We start from the raw sequence: 22,657 nt of genomic DNA, 5'->3' as shown, positions 1-22,657 counted from the left end.
GGAATTGCGGCAGGCCAAGTAAAAAACACAATGTTTGATAGGAAGGCATGGCTCTTGTGTGAAGTTAGGTGCTTTCAAGTTGCTGCAAGCAGTGTGAGTTGCTCTTGCAAATGTCCGCCACCGTCACGAAAGTGTTTCGCTCCTTCGTACTCTCGGAGCGGGTTGGAAACTTTCTGTTCATAGAATATTCTGATCCCAACGAAGGCTTTACAGGCCTCTTTGGCTTTGGCGGAGGGTACCGCTTGCGGTGTTGTTCCGGGAAGATCTTTTCCTAGGTCTTTGGCATTGGGGGTTCCGTGGGACTGCTTGTGTGCTTCAGCAACACGAGCCTTGTATCCGTTCTCCGTTTTTGGGACGATGCAGTGTTTCTTTTCTGTGTTTTTTTTTTGTAATTGTATGCAAAGTGGTTCAATGAGATCTGCAGAAATGAAAAAGCAAAAAGAAGAGAGAAGTAATATCAGTGGTGGACATTAAAGTGGATACGGCTTTATTCTTACACGGACTCCCCTTTGGTGTTATCGCAGAAATATTGGCAGTATTGGCGCAAAATGGGCTTGTCAATATGGGCAGCCCATATTGGTTTAATTGGAGCCTGGTTGCACTCCCTATATTCGAACAATATTGGCAATCTTGGCAGCCCATATTGGTTCAATATTGGCGTGCTGCTTGGCTACTTTCTATGCAAGTTTTATCAAAGGATCGCAGCGGGATCGAGAGATATATGAAGTTTTTCTGTTTCACGAAAAAGGGGGAAAATGTGTCAGCGTTCCCTCTATCACCCTCATTCAGGAGGAAATGTATTATCTCAAAAAGTAGGTCGGACAGGTTGGGGAACGTGTACCTTCTCTGGTATTTGTGAGCGTGTGTGTACTGAACAGTAAAGTAGTCGTGAGTTGCAGTTCGCCCTGTCCTTTTGTGTACCTTTTGTCTGTGTTTGTGACTGCGGCGGTGTGAACTTGCCATTTAAGATTGTACTACATGTGCCAAGATTTGAAAGCGAACCATATATTACAGAGTTTTAGATAATAGTAATTGGGTGTTTACGTCGCAAGACAACTGAGGGTTTTAGAGCATCTTATGCTATTGCCTTTGCGTACGTAAGTGATATCGTTTATGGTTCTGCGCACGCGGGAAACATAACGAGGGCTTCGCGCAGTGCGCAGAACCACATCGCTTTATAGTGCGGAACATAATATGTGTCAAGAATAGTAATTTCAAGTCATTCCTCAAGAAAGTTCTGTAATGAGCGGCTCCGCTGCCGGATGCCGTGATGGAATACGGATCATTCCTGAAATATGTCGCTTTCGAGGGGAATGGCTTGCAGGGGTGTCATTTGGTGTAGAATTTTCATTTACAAACAACAACTTTATTTCGAGTCAGCTCTAAAGGGATGTTTAAAAGGCAGTTTAATTTTCATTAAAAAAAACTATGAGTGCCGCAAATATGTCGTTTCTACAATACCTACGACCAGGCGGGCATCTTTTGGATTATAGTATACACATGACTGATTACCTAAATTCATTAATTGCTCTTTAATTCAGGGCTTTCGTGCAAGAGCGAGATAAGAGAACGCGAGGCAATCCTCGTTGAGCTCTGTTTTAACTTTTAAGAGTATAAAGAAACAGTAGATGCTGTAAATATCGACTCCTTCATTTCGGTATGCAAATCAGCCGAAACCAAAAATCTCGCCTGAGGAGGTCATTACCCTCGCTGAAGAAGGCTTACCTGGGGCGGAAAGCACTTTATCTGGCCAGCTGAGCGGCACGTACTCTAAGGACCTACGAGGGGCGTTCAAGTCAAACCGGGACTTTCTGTCTCCCGAGTGTACAGATGGCTCGCGCTACTTCTTTTTCGTCATTTTCACACGCGACAGGCCTCCGCGTTCACCACCTGGGTGGTCCAAAGTTTGTGCAAAACAGAAGACACGTGCTAGACAAGATGGCCGACAACGAGGTGAGCGCGCACATCGAACAGCGAATTGTCATGAAGTTTCTTGTGAATGAAGGCGCAAAGTCATCTGAAGTTGACAGAAGACTTCAGGCTCAGTGTGGCCACGGTACACTTAGCCGCAGCAAAGCGTTTGAGTGGTGCAAACGGTTCCGAGACGGCCGTACATCAGTGCAAGACGATCCCGGCCGGGGCGGCTCACAGCCCAGTGTCAGAGTTCCTGAGAACATCCAACTTGTGGAGCGCTAGATCCTCAAGGACCGACGGATAACATGTCTCGAACTGGCTCGAAAGACGGACCTTTCTGTGGGAACGTTGAACACTATCATTCATGAACACCTCCAGCTTTTGGAAAGCCGGGCCTCATCACCAAAGGAGCCTTCCTCCTACAGGACAATGCACGCCCGCATACCACGACTCTCACGTCACGCACCTTACAGGAACTTGGCTGGGAGATGCTGCCACAACCCCTTACAGTCCAGACCTCGGCCCGAGCGTTTTCCATCTCTTCGGGCCACTGAAGGCCGCCACTTCAGCTGCGACGACGAGGTCAAGAATGCGATCCGATTATGGCTGCTACACGCCGGTAAGGATTTCTACGCTGCTGGCATCCAAGCCCTCCTGAAACGCTGGGACACTTGCATTAGTGCAGGTGGAGATTACGTTGAAAAATAAAACCAATTTATCGCCTGTCATTCTACTTCTATCATTTTACTTTTGCGAAAAATGAAAAGTCCCGGTTTGACTTGAACACACCTCGTACATCGCTTCAAATTACGTTGCCCCCTGATGTGAAATAAGCGCTGTACTCCCTCTGTTCCCTGTCGTAGCGGTTTCGTTTTCGGCTCATTTGCACGACAAAATTCGGGGATGGATATTTTGACGCACTGGCGTGTTCCGGGATTGTTTAAACGTGGAACGGCTTGCAACTAGGATAGTGTCTCAATCCGCTTTTGCTTGAATACCCCTAATTCGAAAGTTAATTAATCAATTTAGGTAATAATCATCTTGTAGTTGTGCACTTTCTTCAAGCGCATTGTCACAAAACACGGCCAGCCGCTTTGCGTACAGCGCGATAATTTATTTGGTTTCTGCGAATGTCTGAGGTGCAAAGACATAGACTTACGAAGACATAGCCCGCCGGGGTCTCTTCCGAGACCCCGGCGGGCAAAGCAAAGAAACAGATAAACTGAGTAACCGTGGATGGGGGGAACGACCGGAGAATCACACCCATGGTGGTCGAAGGCGACCTGGAAGACATGCACAGACGCGTCCGAGGTATCGGGTTACTCGACTTCGGTTGTTTTTTCCAGACGTCCGAGACAAGCTGTGGCAGCAATAAATTTGGGGATTCCGGGCATGTTGTGGGTAGCTAAACCTATGTTTGCGGTATTGTATGTCTTGTATTTTTGTCTTGTCTCCTCTGGCACCGGGTTGAGAAGTAACATATGTATTCTGAACGCATCGTAAGGGGCTAAGTAGACGAGACAAGAGGAGTCGCTCAGAAGACTTGGTGGGGACATGTAGCTTGTTCGATTCCGTCTTACGCGGGTGGCGCAAACCGGGACTTTGGTGACTTCCGAAAGCAGGGGCGGTCAGTGTCGGTAGTTAACGGTGGTCTCACGTATCCACGAGTGACAACGACGGGTGTCGCGGCGAAGAAGTCGTCACACTACAACACAACAGTCAACGAGGACTTTGTGTGTTTTTGCGTGTACGTGTGTTGTCCACCAACAGAACATCGACCAAACAAGCACCCGACCCTTCCAAGCTCCAGGACCCTCAGCCGGCACCAGCTAAGACTTTGTTTCTTTGTTGCCTGCCTTACCTCTTTGTAACCGGTTGCTCAAAATGCAGAACGCATCATTTTGTAACATGCGTGGTATTCTATATGCATTGGTTAGTTCATTCGTTTAAAGGCCTCGCTGTTTCTCAAGTAAATATTTGTTTTGTTTAAGCTACATTGTCTTTGTGACTACCCTCATTTCACAGTCTCGTGTTCACACGTGCCGCAAGGTACGCATTGGCGGTCCAACTTCTTTCTTCTGTGTTCGTGCTCACGAGGTAGGGTGTGCTTCGGGTGAATCGCACAGGTCCAAAGTACATGTCGCGGAATCAGTCCCGATATTCCCACGTGAGAATCGCCTGGCTAAGCAAACGGAGCACCCCCGCTGGACCTCGTGACACGGATGTCGGCCTAGGTGTAGGACCAACTGGAGAAACATCTCTCGTCTATGCTGCTCTTTCGCAAAAAATTATCAAAAGGCTAGAAATACACCCTATATTTATTTTAATTACACAAACATGAAATTGCTCCTTTAAGGTTCTTCGCCAGGTCTACGTTACTCGTCCCTCTTACACCAAATTTCTGATATCATCGCCAAGCTCAACCCTCGAATGATGGCGCTGTTCGCAAGTGATTCATCGCAGGCGAGGAGTACAACGGATGAGGAAACTCGTAGCGTTATGTTGCGAAACCCCTCACGATACCCAGCAGTAGCTGCGGCAATGAATAAACACTTTTCTGGAGAGAAAAAAAAAAAAAACGACGAGCTTGTCCTGTTGGTGCTTGTCAGTGTTGTTTCCCTCAATATCAAGAACAATTATCTCGAGATCATCAGCAGCTCATTTGCATCCTACTTTTATGTTCAGCAAGTGTCATTGCTTAAGTAGAATGAGCAGCGATGCCATTGTGGTCAACGTGCGGATCCATTTTGTCAACACGTGAGCCGACTGTCATTAAAAATAACCCTCTCGCTTATCGGGAAAGAAAACAGCAGAATGCCCTGATAAACAAATTACAGTTAGTCATGCAAATCCCCTAATGTATTTCCGAGCTCTATGGTCGAAACTCTTACCTGAACGAAAAACAATTTAGGTTTAGCAGCAAGACCTTTACAGGTCCTTGGGTCGAACATAGCATACACTTTGGACAGTTGAATTTCTTGGCCGTCTGAGCAGATTATGCCATCATCGTCCCCATGGCTCAACAGGAACAAGCAGAGGCAGCATGAACTTGAGTGATCCTCGCCAGCCACTGCACCAATCAAGGGACGAATAAAGAAGTGAAGTAAAAGAAAGCAAAATGAGAAAATGAAAGGAAAAAAGCTTACGCTTTTCAAGCGTTCTGAGCATCGCCTCCTTTTTGAGGTTTCCATGCACATCAACATCAAATCCAAACTGTCCTTCAAACAGCGTTCGTATCCTCTCTTCGTCTTTTTCGGTTCCAATTCGTTCAGGATATCCAGCAACCTTCTGCAAAAAAAGCAACATTGGCATGCTTGTTGGAAGGTGGAATGGAGAGAACAGCGTCAAGTGGGATGCAAGAAAATGCCGAAGCCTAATACATCTGAATACCTTGCCGGCTCTGTCTTGGTTTTTTGATCAGGTATAGTCCTACATGTATACACGCCCTACATGTATAATTATCTAATGAATCACCAGTACATTCGCATTGACAGTGCTGGGTATTGCCGTTGCAGCTTACGAAGCCCAAACACGTGCATGTGTGGACTGTGGCGTTACCCTGTAGCAGCACTAGTGCCATCGGATGATGGCAGCTCAGTTGGAACGTGAGCGCGCTGAGCGCTGTTAAACCAGTTGTTCTCTACCAGTCGCGGAGTACGGTTGTCAGTCCTTTCCTACGCCACATTTGGTGTCCCGGACCTGGATATACGCAAACCTTCGGTTGGTTTCATGGAACCCTCCCGCCGCAAACTGTCCCCGTCGCTGACGCACCCGACTCCAGACGGAAAAGCTCTCTTGAGTTCTTCCTTCCACTTCCTCCACTCTCGCTGGGCCGTGAGGAGAGCTTTGTACAATACTTTTGCGACCCCATCCAGATGTGTGTGGGCGATACATGATGTTTGTTTCTCGTTCCACTCGTACGCTTCAGCGAGGTCTTCAACTTTCTCTATCCAGGCTTCTACGTTCTGGTGCGTCTTTTTCGATGAGTCAAATAAAGAGACTAATTTGGCACTTTCGATGGCCAGTGGTGCGTCCGTGTGACCACTCGTGTCTTGATTCTCACTTTGACGTCGAAGCTGAGGTCATTGCGTTGCCCCAATCATGTCCTCACGTACCGCCGTCTCAATAGCTCTCTGCATCAGTTCTCTAAAGTCAAACATGCTAGCCGACCTTTGTTGTGCGCTGGATTCTTGACTTGTAGGGGCGTTGCCGCTCGTTGACATTTCGTGTGGCCGACCTTAGCCCGTTGTCGTGACATGCTGACTTGGAAACTGATCCGTCGTGTGGCCTTCAGTGAGAGGTTCGTTGTCACTGATGTCGTCGGCCGATGTGTGATCAGACGTTTCCAAACTGCTGGCTGCGTCATCCCCGTAGTCCTTATTCCGAGTCCGTGGCATGATCTTCCCTGTTGACGTTCCGATAGTTGTCAAAAGATGATACCTTGAGTTCCAATTGTGATTCCGATTGCAATCGCACTTCTGAAATTCTGTAGGCGGCTTTATTCACTATAATTTTGATTACATAGGTTAATACGATACAGATCGAATAATGCATGTCCGCCTGCTACGGCAGCGTCAGAAGAAATGTCTGGGTACGTAGCCGTACGTGCTTTTCCTTCTGTCGATCCCTGGATGGACTTCGCTCATTGTGCTGCTCCTGTTGCGTCTGCTCCCTTTGCGGGGCTCCCGTGGCGGTGGGCTACAACACAAGACTCACGTGCTGTCCTCTCAGTACTGTGTGTTTCTCAAACTCAAGGAAATGTTACCTCTGGCTATATATATATATATATAACCTATGTATAACCTATGTTCGTTGCCAAGGGGGAAAACTTGTCGTTGTAAAGGTATAGTTAATTTCTTAGGCACTTTGATGCCTTGTATGTACTTGTCCCTTGTATATTGTTCCAGCCTCAGAACATCAGTCGCCTCCTGTACAACAGTTGCCGCTTGCGTCGATCCCGTCGTATCAATGTGTGTATAAGTCAGCATAAATGTAAGAGTGAAAGGAGGATGAGTGAGAGAGAGTGGCTGGTTTGTCCCTTCAGATGACACACCCTGGAAGTTGCTGGGAAGGCGTGTTAGCTTAGCTCAATTGGTAGAGCCCTAGACTGGTAATCCAGAAGATGTGGTTTCGAATCCTACAGCTGGCTAACCTTTTCAGTGACTTCCATCTTTCATCGTATAATATTAGCTTTCGTTCCACAAAGCCTGTAGAGTTGGCGAGAGACAAGAATGATGAAAACCATGGGCTTATTTCGTTTTGCTTTATGGTACGTTCAGCATCGTGAGCTGGTCGGTTTCATGTTCAGTAAGCTGCTCTATAAGACGTGCATTTACTGTGTGACATCAAAGGTACGCATAATACGAAATGGAATAAGCGAGTAGTGATTTGACATGAGCAAGCCGCTGCTCAACACGTGATTTCAAGGAACTGGTTACACTATGTACTGAACCATTCTATGTTCCCCTGAATATCATGACCTGGTCATCTGACCTGATGTATATACGTGCATAAGATGGCCGGTGCCTCTCTACCACCTGTAGACTTCTCCTTCTCATTGTACTTTCAAGCGTACACCATTGTTTTTCAGCTCTCCTTCCTTTCAAAGGAATTTTTCTCATCCCTTATCCTCCTCTCTTTCCAACTTTGTTGTTACAAAAATTGTCTCGTCATACGTGTGTTGCCAATGTTGCATTGTCATCATGTTGTGTACATGCTGTGTTGTGCACATGTGTTATATATTGTGGCAACAAGTTTAACTACAGCACTAACTACACTCACTGTCACTCATTAAATCAGGTTTGGGAGCCTTGCCTGTCGTGTTACCCTAGGTTTGCAGGACTCCAAAATCCTTGGTTTCAAATGGTGATGAAGTGAAGCTATTCCGCAATTAATGTGGCATGGTCATGCATACATGTGGTAAGTCTCAGTATCACTATGGTCACTCAATACTGTTGATCCTAATGATGGAGTGACACATATTGTGAAGCGGATGCTGCAGAATGTTATGTTTGGCTTGTGTACATGCGTGAAATGGTATGCCGTGAGCCTATATGGTGAGATGCTGTATTCATTATACTGAAGAAACCTCGAACACGATGGGGGACAGGGTTTATGGCAATGAATCCGATACTATTAATAAACGAATTGCACTCGTTTTTACACATTTTAACCTTCTTGGATACGCTTTACCGTTATCTTGGAATGAAATTATAACAGTAACATGAAGCGCAAAAATCGCGAATACTTTTTAATCGCAAAATTCCAGTATTTGAAGGCTCACAGTTTGGACATCCACGGAGGCCCACTACAATTGTTTAGCCCGTAATATCATAGTTCTCGTAAAATAAAATAAGATAATTTTAATAATAATAATAAGATAGACACACGCAAATTGTAAAAGGAAGATTTTTTTTCTTTCCATATTTTCTTGATTTGTCTCTCACCTGAGACCCCCACCTCCGTCTTCACGTTCTCACGGTCCACTGGTCACCTTTCTACTCCGTTTTGTCCTCGTTGTGTCCTTGAACTCTTTTCATTATTTACTGTATTTGCATACTTAGCATCACCCTGTTACCCCTTAGGGTCAAAACATCCTCGTCAAGTGTGTGCCTGTACCATGTTCATATTTTTTAACCTGAAGAAATCAAGTCTCGTGCACGAAAGTCTTGTTTACCATGTGTAAATAAATAAGTTGGTCCTACCGTTTAATATCACTCTTCGATTAACTCACCACCTTGAACACCTTGACATCGCCTATTTTTCTGCCTTCGAAAAAATTCGCGCAAAAAATACAGTGTCTTCATTAGTCTTCAGACTATTTAGTTGAAATATTTTTGTTTGCACTTCCGAGCAAAATACCTCTGTGCAATATATTTCTTCAGGTAACTTCATATTACAGCATGATCAACGTAACTTGGTGCCTTTCAGTTCACTCGAGAAGGCAAGCGGTTTTGACCTCATAATGGCAGAAAGACGAGCTGGTACATAATTCCAATAGTGAAACCAGAGACACGGAAGAAAAAGAAAATACGACACAATATCCTATCCGTTAAGCTGTCGATCTCATTAAGTCTGATATGAATGATGCTTTAGGTGATAGATGGCTAGATTACCTGGAGCAACCACGAAATAGGCAAGCAAAGTGGTGTAGTGCACTTGTAGGTAAAGTTTGCTTGAGCATGAGGAGAAGACACAAAGACAATACTGAACGGTCAAACTCTAACCATCAAAATCCCACATTGTTCCACAAGAAGGACTTCAGGTATGACAAAGAAGGCGTTAGATTGGCCGACAGATGACGATTACAGGCTCAGTTACGGGTTATTTCGTCGACCTTCGAAACGACACGTGATGTGTCATACTTTACGCCGTACATACTTCACATTTGAGTCTCAACGGGGACACACATTCGGAGCAAGAAAAGCAAATCTTTGGGTTTGTTGATTAGCGCTCGTCCCTTGTCAACATCCGTCTGTCCTCGTCTTTGTTCGGGAACTATTCATTCCAAGCAGCACGCCAATATTGGTCCAATTTTGCACCCATGTGGGCTGCCAAGATTACCAATATTGGTCCAGTATGAGCTGCTGATAAGGGAACAATATGGGGTGCAACAAGGCTTCATATTGCGTCAGTATTGGAAGACTATATTGGCAAGCCCATTCTGCCCATGTTGTGCCAATATTTTCGTGATAACTCCATCGATGAGCCCGCGTACTAATAATGCATTATCATTTATAATATCCACCATTGGTATTACTTCTCTCTTTTCCCGGTTTTTGTTTATTTCTGGAGATCATCTTATCGATCAACGTTGCGTCGCGTCACAGAAACAACACTGCACCGCGTTAAGAACAAAGAAGCAGCTCAGCAACTGTTGCTCACACTCACACTGCTTGCAGTAAGTTGAAAGCATCTAGCATTACAGAACAGGCATCCCTTCCTATCAAATATTGTGTTTTTTACTTGACCTGCCGCTATGCCGCTATCATTAGAGAAACCAGTGTCGTCTAAGCCTCAATGAAGCATCCGCTCAGTGTCGTGTGCATGCGCATTAGTTGTAGGACGCGTGATTTAGCTCAAGCGATCACGCTCGCAGTCGGTCCGACCGGCATCGCGAAGCAAGATGGCTGCTGTTTTGTAAAATGTGGAAAGTGCAGTTGTTGAGTTGCAGTGCATATCACAGTGGGTGCCACATATGTAGACTGTTTCGAACAATGTGTATCATCTGCGGGAAGTTGTTGAATGTAACGACATATTGATTTGGACATTTCACACGCTTCAATGTCCAATCTTGCGTGCTGCTCTGGCACTTGGTGCCACCATGCCAACATGGTTAAGTATCACTCTGTGCATTTTTAATCAACATGGGGTGTACACGGGCATTATGGGGCCCAGACATTTTCCTCATATTGGTTCAAACTTGGTAATATGGGGCCCATACTACCGACTTTTCCCCATGTTGGTTCAAACCTGGCAATATTAGGTCTGTGTTGGCAAGTTTGGGCCAATAGGGAGGAAATTTTGGCACAACGGGTCCCGTACTGGACCCGTATCGCCAATGCCCAGCCAGTATAGGTCCATTTTTGTGTGCTGCTTGAGATAGTATGTTATGTTATGTTGGGTTGGGTTGGGTTGGGATAGGGGTTATGGTAGTTATGTGGAGGATTCAAAATCTCCGATTTCGTTTAAATCCACAAACGTGGCTCGCAGACTTGATTTGGATTTGATTGGTGGCTTCATTATGAGTAGAACTAGGAATGAGTAACACTTTCACTGAGAGCTTTTAATTTGGGTTGAATCACTTTGTTTTGTAGGGATTTAGATCTGGATTGAATCACATTTTCACTCAGAGATCTGGATTTGAATTTCCCCCTGCGAAATGAGACTTCTACCTCGACCATAATTTGCCATGGAATTCGGCCTACACGCATGAGCTACGTGCACTGTGGCTTGACTGCACCTCATCCCTTCATAGTTTATTCATGTGCACGACTGTGGCGCAACGCTTCTTCCGGGTCTGGCTACCCCTGCTATACTGTGCAATGTAATGCTGACCATAAATTCATTATACCTCCATATTCTGGCAGATGAACCACTAATAAAACCTCGATGACTCTTCAGAGGACAAAAAGTTTTACTTGAGTGGTACGGCCAGAAAACTGCAACAACACTTTTGCATGCTGCTTACGATAATTCACGGCCTATACTTCATGAGCGAACAAAACGAAACGCTATGTCCCATCTTATTCTTCGAACAGTCCACCAATTTCTGCAGTGCTGTGCGATTATGCTGCTCTCCCATCTCTTTATTTCACAGTTATTTGCATTCGTTCGTACACCCTGCATAGTAAGAAATGTATCACCTGCCATGTGCACCGTACCGTTTCCCACAGCACAATATTCATTCCGCAATCAAATTCACATTTCTTTTATGCCACTGTGCCAATCTTAGAGCTCCGCTGAAGCAAATGTCTATATTTCGCCTGTGTTAAAAATTCAATATTCTGTGTAAAAACTCGAGCTTCGAAAACTGTGGTCGATTTTGGAACCACTCCACAGCAGTTCAGCAGTGTTAGTTCTTCTGGATTGGCGATGCATTTGGAAGATCCGGATTTACAAAGGGATTTCATTTGGCGTGCTGAAAATAAAAACGGATTTAAATTAATTACATTTACTCGAATAAATTTAAATAATTTAAATCCGAATGTGGCGTGGACTTGACTTGTCTTCCGCACGTGGACTTGTCTTCCGCAAAATGCCGATTTGATTTAAATCCGATCTGCTTCCACAAATCCCCAAGGTTGGTATGTAAGCAGCAAGAATAACACGGAGGGAAGAGTTTACTACTGACTGTCAACCAACTCCATTTGCTATGTAACACACGTTTAAGCACAAATTAGAAGATACACGGTGGATCGAGAACAGAATATATCGACGCGCATACAATAACCTTGCATCTGTTTCTACTGCTACATGGCAGCCTCGTTGCTTATATCGGTCACTATCACATTATGCTATTGCGCTTTTCAGAATGCTGAAAGGTACACGAACGCAAACAAAAAAAGAATAGGTTCTGAGGTAGCAGAAGGCAATTGCATGCTTTTACATTACACTTACTTGTGCTTAGCTTATAGATAAGTTGAAGTCGAGGAGGATGGCCATAACATGTCTACCTGGATGGCAAGACAATGCAATAAACCTAAAAAAATTGGTCTGTTGGTGACTTGCTTTTCACCCCACCGTGCTTCACGTTTTCATTTGATTGAAAACAGCGGTAGCCGTAGTGGAGAAACAGTCGCTCGCTGCACGAACTTGTTGGGGAAATACTTTCCGCACGAGCGACTTAAGATATAGTGACACCGCTACCCCAATACTGAAAGAAGTAGCGAATAGGTAGCGCTACTACTAGCGTTGTTATGTACAAGAGTGCAGTGACGTAGCTCAAGCGTGCGCGAAGCTGCATACATATCTTCTCATTGATAACAATGAAGAAAACAAAGGACGCTGAGCAGAAAGTTGCCGACACAATGAAGCTATGTGCAACGCGAGCGCGAGCAGACAGCTGGAAGTTGTGTATCGCTTAGAACTACGTCACTACGTCATTCCAATGCAAACTACGGCATTTGTGCGGATGAAAGGGCGAAGTGAAAAACAGACGGTATAAGTTATTCAATTTGATTTCCGCTAAAATAACTGGGGGGGGGGGGCTGTTGTGACGAGCATTATAAATCATGTAATTGTTTCTATGGAATTGTTGTCGAAGTACAGATCGTCCTTTTGATAATTCATTTCAGCGGCGAATTATCAGGCTAGAACTGTCAGGTTACAAGCTAGAAGTCATTCTAAAACTGCTTCGTATTGAAATAACCCCCAGACACGCACTGATGAAGCTTGCAGAAGTACAATTGCCTACTAATTTTCACATTTCACATTCCGAAGACAAACTAGCTTGTTCGGAGTGGTTTCGCCTTGCGTGTTATGTAGGCGACAGCCTTTGAGATATGATGGCGTACGGCCCTACTGTACAAAGCGCATTGATTTGAAGCGCTTGGAAACATTTGCTGCAAACAGTGCACCATTCCTCTTAAGTGCGGCTCATGTTACATTGGCCACACTAAACGCAGTACAATGATCACTAACGCGAACATTGTTCGAACCTTTGAAGAAATTGTTGAACTTGCTTATACTGCTTAACTTGCTTAACTAAACAGACAACTGTGTTCTTGCTCCTACGTATCGTGTTCCCATTTAGACTTAATGTCACGTTAGTTCACAGTCTAAAAGTCGACACGCCCCGCGTCGTTTCGAGGGCCTGCGAAATAATCTGTTGCCACCTTTGTATTATCCAGATATCGGTCATTCTGCCTGCTGCTTTGATGAATCTTATTTCACATTCATGTTGTGCTTCTTTTTTGAATTAATGCTTCATATTGTAGGGTTTTCCCTTCCTCAATCTTGTCGTGTCGTCTTATCTTGAACTTGGAATTCACCTAGTGAATTATGCTCATTACGTAGTATAACAAAAAGGGTCGTTTACTAATTTCGTTACCCTCGGTACATTGCTCAAGACAGCAGAGGAAGAACAAAGAAACAGAGAGACGATACTTCTTTATACAGCGGTTCCACCTGACGAAAAAAAAAAAAACATATTGCAGATCTGAGAGCGGCCGGCAATTTGCGCGACTCGAAACGACGGTTTTCACAATTAATTTTCCCGTGGGTATTATCATTGTAATTGTGATTGTAGTTTGCAATAGAATTGGATAAATCCCGAATCTACTTTCTGTTTCATTGGAAAACATGAGGTTGGCTCGGCAAATGTCGCAGCTAAATTGGGAAAATTCGATTTCTTGCTCGGAACACATGACAACATCTATCCCAAGGTAAATAGAGTACACCGCATAGTATTCAGAAAAGTAGATTTTCGAATGCGATTTTTTTTCACGTTATGTGAACTGTAAAGCATTTTCCTCCCGTTAAGCTCGAAAATATGTCTTCCGGCAAGGGCAACGGGTAGTGGTCTGTCTTACTGACTGGGTTGATCGTGACGCGATAATCAGCACAGATACGCACCGAGTTTCCTTTATTTTTAGGCACGATCACTAGGGGCGTAGCCCACTTGCTATTTTTCACTCGATACACAATTCCACTGTTTTCAAGGTTACGCAACTCGTCTTCAACCTTTTCTCTTAAGGCGTATGGAACAGGTCTTGATTTACAGAAGACAGGGTTCACATCATTCTCAAGTACGATGCTACCTTTGAACCCTTTTATGGATCCGTAACCAGGCTCAAACACACTCTTGTGCTTCTCTTTTAAGTTTTCTACATTCCCAACGTTTCCTGCACTCATATTACAGGTGAACAAGTTTAGCCAGTCCAATTTTATTCTGCCCAGCCAATCTCTCCCAAACAAAGGTGGCATCCGTGCACCCTGGCAGTTCTCCACTAAAATCAATGGCAAAGAAAAGACTTGTTCTTTGTACTTCACATTAACATCTACCACGCCTCGTACAGGAACAGCGGTACCGTTGTACGTATTCAATCGAAATTTCGGTTTCCGGCATTTCTCTACCTTGCTAAAAAGGCGCTTATACTCGTCAACCGACATAATTGATACCGCAGATCCTGTATCCAATTCCATTTCAACAGATTTTCCATTCACTTGAACAGTGACCTTGTAGTCATTACAACCGTTTCCAATGGTGTAGAGCGTGTACAGTTCCATATCGCTCTCACACTCATGACCATTGTCCACTTTTCTTACTGGCTTAGTTTTAGGATTCTTCGCTTTATCACGAGGAGCTGTCCTACACATTTTTTGCAATGTGACCCTTTTTCGAACAATTAAAACGTTGACTTTGCTTAAAGGGACACTCACTAGCTTTGTGCAGTCTGCCACAACGATAACACTTTTGAGAAACTGAGACTCCCACAGTCCGAGACTTGAATTTACCTTTCCTTTGTGAAGGTCTTTGGTCCTTCCAAAGTACGCTTTCTCCTCCCTCGGAGTCTTTCGTCGTCCCAGGCACGTTGTGCATCTCACGTGTTTGCCGTTCTGCGGCTTTCATGCTGAAGGCAACTTGGCACACCTTATCAAATGTGGCTTCGTTGTCATCTAGGGCTAGACGGCGACATCGAATACTGTCACTGCTCACTCTAGCTATAAATCGGTCCCGAAGAGCCTCTTTTTGGAAGGCGCCGAATTGCAGGGTATGGCGAGCGACTTCAGACCAACGATAAAGTCACCTATCGACTCATTTTCTTTCTGGCTCCTTCTCTGAAACAGGTACCGCTCAGCAACTACTGAACGCTTTGGTGCGTAGTGTTTTTTCAGCTGAGTTACAATGTCCTTGTACACCGCGTCTTTGGGGGCTTTGTCCAGAAGAATACTACGTAGAGTGGTGTAGGCTTCATCCCCAAGGGCTGTGAGGAACAGTTGAGACTTCTTGTCTTCCGGGATGCTGTTCGCTGCCACATATAACTCAAAACGTTCGACGTATACCTCGAACGAAGCGGAAGCAGGGTTGAATTCTTTCAGTTGCCCTACAGTTGTCATGGTAATGCCGCCCGTTGTTCTTGGCCGGGGTTCAGCCTCATGTTCGGCTACTGGGGCTCAGGCAGTCCATCGTCTCGTCGCCACTGTTGTATCCGTACTTAGGCACAGAAACCATTGTCATACGGAATGACTTTATTCCACAGCCAACAAAACGTACATTGACAGCGAGCGGGGCTGGCAGAAGAATAACATCCGCTTATCGGTCCGCTTTTGTATCGTTCGCCGTCAGAACCAACCAATGGGAGTGGAAGTAAACAAGCGCACACGCGCGTCAAGGCTATCGCTGATAACACGGCAACAATACATTCTTAGACCACAACAGAATTGGATAAACCCCGAATCTACTTTCTGTTTCATTAGAAAACATGAGGTTGGCTCGGCAAATGTCGCAGCTAAATTGGGAAAATTCGATTTCTTGCGAATTAAGTTTGTTCAAAGTGCTCGGAACACATGACAACATCTATCCCAAGGTAAATAGAGTTGACCGCATAGTGTTCAGAAAAGTAGATTTTCGAATGCGATTTTTTTTTCACGTTATGTGAACCCCACTTAGAATCGCAAACCAAATGAAACAGATAGAATTCAAATAAAAAATATATGTAACACACATCGGAAAGCTTAGAGCAGGTAAAAGAGATCTACCCCAAATTATCTGATCAGCACATTTTATTTAATTTGTCGTTTCATTTTTTTATATTCTATTTTTTGGTAGCGTACGGCACTCATATGTCACAACTATTGCGTGATAAACGTTTCGTGATAATGATTGCCATTTTAGCAGCGGGAAAGTAAAATATCTTACCGAGAAGTTGAAGATGACACATTTTCCGAGCTTTCGACCTCCATTCTTATAATCCATGTCGTACCACAAGTCATCCTGCGTATATTGTTCCCGTATTCTAATGACGCCCGAGTCTCTTCTTATCACTCCTGAGTCCACTTGGATCGAACAGGTCGAGACACTAACGAAATAAAGAAAAACCACAATTCATTATCGACAAGTGCAGTTTAGGTCATATTGTCAGCTCAAAATATTCGCTCGTATACACCAACTTAATATTTACAAGGTTCAGGTTCACTGAGTTGATGTTCTGAGGCTGGAACACCAGGAAGGACAAATACATCCTTTTTGGACGATACTTTTGCTCGAGAAAAGTCAGCGGAAAAATGTGAAATCGAATAAAACCTTCTGAGGACAAAGAGCAATCCTTCTTGAGTCTGTGGGACGTGCAGCACTGCAGCAGGCGACAAACAGCATGTATAGTGGCGGCGAACAGTGTGTCTGTAGCCATGAAACAGCAATGTAATCAAGTTCCTTGTGAAGGAGAACGTCAAACCAGCTGAGCCTTTGCCAAGATAAGAGCCACAGTACCGGGAAGAAACGATGCCAAGACGAAGAGTCTTAAGTCTTACCGCTACTCATGGTATGGCAGAAAATTCATCAAGGAAGAAATCTACAGCTGGCTTAAGTTAGGTTTTGTTCGAAAATCAGAGTCTCATTACGCTTCCTCATTTTTCGTTATTGATCAACCATTTTATCCGTCAACGCCCCTTGACTTGTTGTTGACTACCGCAAGCTAAATGCGAAAAAACATCGAAAGAGTATATAATATGTCTCAAAATCACGATACTATTGACAGACTAGGGAAAGGAAAATGCTTTTCCACTATGGACATCAAGAAAGGTTACTTACACATCAAAATAAGGGAATCTGACGAACATAAGACAACTTTCATTGCACATGACGGTCTTTACGAATTCGTTCGAATGCCTTTTGATCCAACTGGCGCTCCCGCCGCTTGGCAAGCAGTAGTGGATGAAGCATTTCATTCCCTCAAATGGAAGCTCGTTGTAATCGTCTATTTCGATTACATCTGTATCTACACTTCCACCATAGACGGACATCTAGATGCTCTTGACCAATCGATGTCCATACTGGAAAATTATGGCTTCAAAATGGAGATCAATAAGTGTCAGTTCATTCAAACATACATTTTACTGTGTTATCTTGTATCCCGGGAAAATGGCGCCCCCATCGCCCGGCAGCAGCCGCAGTAGCCCCCTCCTGCACTCACGGTGGGGTCGCAGCATGAGGGAGACCCCTACGTATAGCTGTGCGTGGCTTTCCCGTGTCTGGGGAAAGGGGGATCCTGGCGGTTGACTGGACCCAGAGGTTGTTCAGGATCATTCGGGGCCCCTCTGGGAAAGCAACACACCGCTTTGGCCCCTGCTTCCCATAGACGGGTGGTCCTGGAAGGGCCGGCCAGGATTATTCAGCTAGTCGCCATCTCCCGTTTCATCACCTTCCCTTTTCTCTCCATCTCGCTCTCCACATCTTCCTTTCATCTTCTTTGGTGGCTAGGGTCAACCTTGGGCAGTTCTTTCTATCTTCTAGAAACTACAATTGGGTACCGTGCGGTGGCAAGTGCTAGCATGCGTAGCATGTTCCCTTCTTGGGGTCGATGGTGGCTGGCACACCATCTGCACTGAATCTACAACCATCTTTCATGGATCCTAATCAATTCCCCCCCCCCTTAAGACATGATCGGCCTCGTAAAAGGGGCCGCAACGAAGTTCAAGCCATGCATTCCTTTGGGAAAACCAAAGAACCAATGTATCCAAAATGCTGAAAATGAAGTCTGATGATGAAACAAAGTCATTTGATATGGTATCCCCCTTCATCGTCGCTAAATCACTTGAACACGTGGTTGGCAAAACATACAAGGCCAAAACGTTGAGAAGTGGAGAGATTCATACCGAGGTTGAGACCAGTCAGCAGAGTTCGGGTTTGTTGTCGATGAGGCTGGTTGGTGAGATCCCGATCTCAGTGACGGCACACCGCACTTTGAACACAGTAAAGGGGGTAATCTCATGTGATGAGCTACTTTTGTGCTCCGAATCAAAGATCGAAGAGGGATTGCGAGATCAGGGTGTCGTGAACGCAAAGGGGATTGTTATTCGTAGGGACAACAAAGAGATCCCCACCAGACACCTTGTTCTCTCATTCACACTTGACAGTGTTCCCTCCGTGTTAAAAGCAGGCTATGTAAACTGTCCTGTGCGCCACTACATACCCAACCCGCGCAGATGTTTCAAGTGCCAGCGTTTTGGGCACCATTCACAAGTGTGTCGTGGGCACCTAGTCTGCCCAAAGTGTGCCGGCGACGGGAAGGAACACACTCCAGAATCTTGCAAAAACAGTGTTTGTTGTTCTAACTGCTAGGGCAATCGCCCTGCCTACTCAAGAAGTTGCCCAATATTCCAGAACCAAAAAGGAAATCTTGAAAATTAAGACAGAACAAAGTGTGAGCTATAAGGAAGCTAGGGCACAGCTGGACTTCAGAAAAAAAAAGTTTCGCTGAGCCGGTGCAAAGGGGAGTGGCACCGCTCAGTGTATCCGTGGGGACCCAGACTCTGGGGCCTCAACCCCACACTCCCCCTCCCCCCCAAAAAACATGAGGATGCGCAAGTGTGGCGTTCCTCCTCCCTGACCAACATGTCAACCGGTCAGGAAGAGGTGGCCACGACCTCCACTGAGGCCGATAGCACACCTTCAATATGGAATGGGTGCACAAAAAGACCATCCCAGCCTGCCACGCAAGACATGGATATCGAGGATGACGACCGCGTGTCGCAGAAGTCATCGTCGAGCCTTCCGTGCACACCTTCCCAGGGGAAGCAACAACGAAGTACAGCAGGCCGAGGCAGGGGAAAGCGCAAGCATCCCCCATCGAGGGTACAACACCCTTAACACACCAAATCTCTTTGATCCTTTTGCTTTTATTCACCACACATTCATTATGGGACAGGTAATTCTCCAGTGGAACTGTCGAGGCCTCTTTTCAAATGTAAATGACATTCATGACCTTTTTGAAAAATAGAATGCAGTTTGTTCATTCAGATATGTCTCCACTTCCACATCACTCCACTTCCACTGTCACAAGCACTTCCAAAACGTCTCCAGTTCGTCACATTACAGTGAAGACTTCATAAAAATTAAACAAAGTGCTGAAAAAGCAACAATTCAAAGCAGTGGAGGTGATAGGTGCCTCTACAACATGCCTTTGACGATGATTGAACTCTTAAAAGCTCTGTCAATAACAAAGCAAACATCACCTGGACCAGATCGTATAACATATTCCATGCTCCAGCATTTGTCTAAAAGTTCCCAAGAAGCACTACTATATTTCTTCAATATGATTTGGCAAGAAGGACACCTTCCTTCGAATTGGACAATAGCAACAATCATACCGCTTTTGAAGCCAGGAAAAGAAGCTTCAAACCCAACAAGCTACGGCCTGTAGCACTCACGGGTTGCTTAGGAAAGACATTCGAACGAATGGTGAAGAGCCGCCTTGTTTATTACCTAGAACAACATAACCTGCTTGACAGATACCAGTGTAGATTCCGGGCTGGCTGTTCTACCACTGATCGTCTTATTCGTCTGGAAACCACTATTCGCGAAGCCTTCATTAAAAAGCAACTTTGTGTATCAATCTTTTCTTGACCTAGAAAAGGCATATGACACAACTTGGCGATACGGCATATTGCTTGATCTCAAATTGTGCGGAATACGCGGCCGCCTCTTCCAGTGCATTTCAGACTTCCTCAGTGGAAGAATGTTTAGGGTGCGACTTGGTACAACCCTTTCCCGCCCGTTTGTACAAGAGAATGGCGTTCCGCAGGAATGTGTGCTGAGTGTCACCCTGTTCCTTCTCAAAATAAACTCTGTTGACAAAGCGATACCCGCGACTATCACGTACTCACTCTATGTGGACGATTTAGAGATTTCATGTTCATCGTCTAACTTAGCCACATGCGAAAGACAGTTGCAACTTCCCATTAACAAACTGAGTAAATGATCCACTGAGAACGGCTCCAAGTTTTCAGCAGACAAAACTGTGTGCGTTCCTTTTTCAAGGCGGAGAGGGGTGCTTCCAGACCCATCTCTTCATATGAACGGGATATCTCTTGCCATCAGGAAGGAACACAAATTCTTAGGTCTGATTTTTGATAAGAAACTCACATTCTTGCCACATATATGTAGCCTGAAAGTGAAATGTACAAAATCTTTGGATCTGCTTAAAGTCCACTCACACAGATCTTGGGGAGCAGATCAACAGACACTTCACCGTATTTTCACATCTGTTGTCCGATCAAGGCTAGACTATGGAAGCATCATCTACGGATCGGCACGCCCCTCCACACTGAAACGTCTGGACCCGTACACCACCAAGGGCTACGACTAGTCCTCGGGGCCTTCCGAACCTCACCAGTACAGAGCATATAGTATGTTGAATGTGATGAGATGTCCCTCGAGAGGCGACGTACTTATCTCGCTATCCGTTATGCGTTGAGGACGAAAAGTTATCCTCAACATGCGGTGCTTCCATTTGTCAAAATTACACGTCTTGGACAGCTGTTTCTTAACAGACCTTCTGCTGCATGTCCCTTGTCCATGCGTATTGCACACCAGGTTCAATGTTATGATTTCACTGAATACAATTACTTGGTATTCGAATCTGGCAAAGATCTTCCTCCAAGGTCAGCACCAACACAGTCCAACTGCTCATTAACCAAGTACAAGAAAACCGATACCTCCGCAGTTGTACTGCAACAATAATTTCAACACCTCAAGAGCAGTTTTGGTACTCCTGTGGACCTTTACACAGACGGATCAAAAACGAGCACAGGCGTATCGTGCGCGATGGCAACGACGACATCGACAAGGGCGCATCGTCTAAATTTGGTGATGTCGATGTTCAGTGCTGAAGTCTATGCTACTATTTTGGCGCTTAACTTCATCTTGCAGAACCACATCACATCATCAGTCATCTACACTGACTCTCTTAGTGCCTTGCAAGCGATATGTAACTTCCACAAAACAAGAAACTTCCTCATTCAACGTGCGAGACACTTAGCGTCATTGATCACTAGCAAAAGGTACAAGCTAACCATTTGCTGGGTGCCCAGCCATGTGGGCATTGCAGGAAATGAATGTGCTGACCGAGCTGCAGCTGCCAACCTGCAGTCCGATGATGTTACCCCTTTTGATGTGCCGTTTGAGAATTTAGTTCGCGTGCTAAAATACAAAATGAAGACGAAGTGGCAGCAATTTTGGGGAACTCAAGCCAATAATAAACTCTTCTCATCAAAAGTAAAATTGGTAGGTCTACATATCCTCTTGAAAACCGGCTTCAAGAGAGAACACGCCGCCGGCTAAAGATAGGACACACACATATTACACAAGGGTTTCTACTTGAGGGAGAGGAGCCACCCTATGGTATGAACTGCGACACACAACTTTCCATCATACACATTCTCATAGAATGTCCCATTGTACAACATTCATCGTCAACGCTACTTACAACACTTCTATAAGAACTTTATTCCTTTTCACCCAGCTCTCTTAATTGGTGATGAACCTCTTGTTCAATTTGAGAACGTTTTTAAGTTTTTTTTAGAGATATAGGTATTCTCGACAGGTTGTAAATTTTTAATTCCTTTTGTTCTGATTCTAATTCCGTTCTTTTATCTATGCTACCTTGTGGTTTTAAGTACATCATTACATTTTTAACTTAAGTTGCGTTAGATCACCAAGCTTTACGCATTATGACCTTCGTTGTCGCTGCGCCAAAAAATTCCAATCATCATCATCAGTTATCTTGTATCTCGTGAGGGTAAACTGCCAGATCCGGAGAGGTCAGTTGCTGTTGACAAATACCCCGATACACTGAACACACTACAAGACGTAAGCAGAATTTCGGGCTTTGCTTCGTACTTGTTTTGTTTTTGTTGTACATTACTCGCTTTGCTGAAAATGCGCGACCTCTATGACTCCTCTTGCGAAAGAAGAAACATTCCAAAAGCACAGGGAAAAGGAACATTACGTCAGAGTTGACACCTATACACACTGAAGATGTAGGTAACATCAAGTCTGTCTTAAAATCACCACGTATTTTGGCTCATTTTTATCCAGAACGAGAGACTGACGTCTATGTTGACGGCCTCAGCGAGACATCTAGGAGCGTTCATCTCACAGAAATACGGTGGAAAAGAGTATGTTGTTGAGCAGAGGAAAAACTGCATTCAAATATGCTCGAATGCGTTTCCCTTCATTTCGTTTTTACATGTACGGGCCCATCGTCCATGTTTGTCCATCATCCATCCATGTCCATCATCC

General features: G+C 44.8%; 1 protein-coding gene across 1 annotated transcript in view; it reads right to left on the bottom strand.

The window, feature by feature from the left end:
- Positions 1 to 22,657, bottom strand: part of LOC135378997 (uncharacterized) — a 355,209-nt gene that overhangs the window by 251,714 nt on the left and 80,838 nt on the right. Inside the window, exons 5-7 of the mRNA XM_064612222.1 lie at positions 16,277 to 16,436; positions 5,061 to 5,202; positions 4,806 to 4,984 (exon numbers count right to left, since the gene is read on the bottom strand). Of these exons, the coding sequence (XP_064468292.1) occupies positions 4,806 to 4,984; positions 5,061 to 5,202; positions 16,277 to 16,436 (481 nt within the window). The remainder of the gene's footprint in view (positions 1 to 4,805; positions 4,985 to 5,060; positions 5,203 to 16,276; positions 16,437 to 22,657) is intronic.

This window comes from Ornithodoros turicata, chromosome 1, assembly GCF_037126465.1.
Source record: "Ornithodoros turicata isolate Travis chromosome 1, ASM3712646v1, whole genome shotgun sequence".
In the NCBI taxonomy this organism is placed as follows: domain Eukaryota; kingdom Metazoa; phylum Arthropoda; class Arachnida; order Ixodida; family Argasidae; genus Ornithodoros; species Ornithodoros turicata.
Note: the sequence above shows the minus strand (reverse complement) of the source record. Positions and strands in the feature narration are given on the sequence as shown.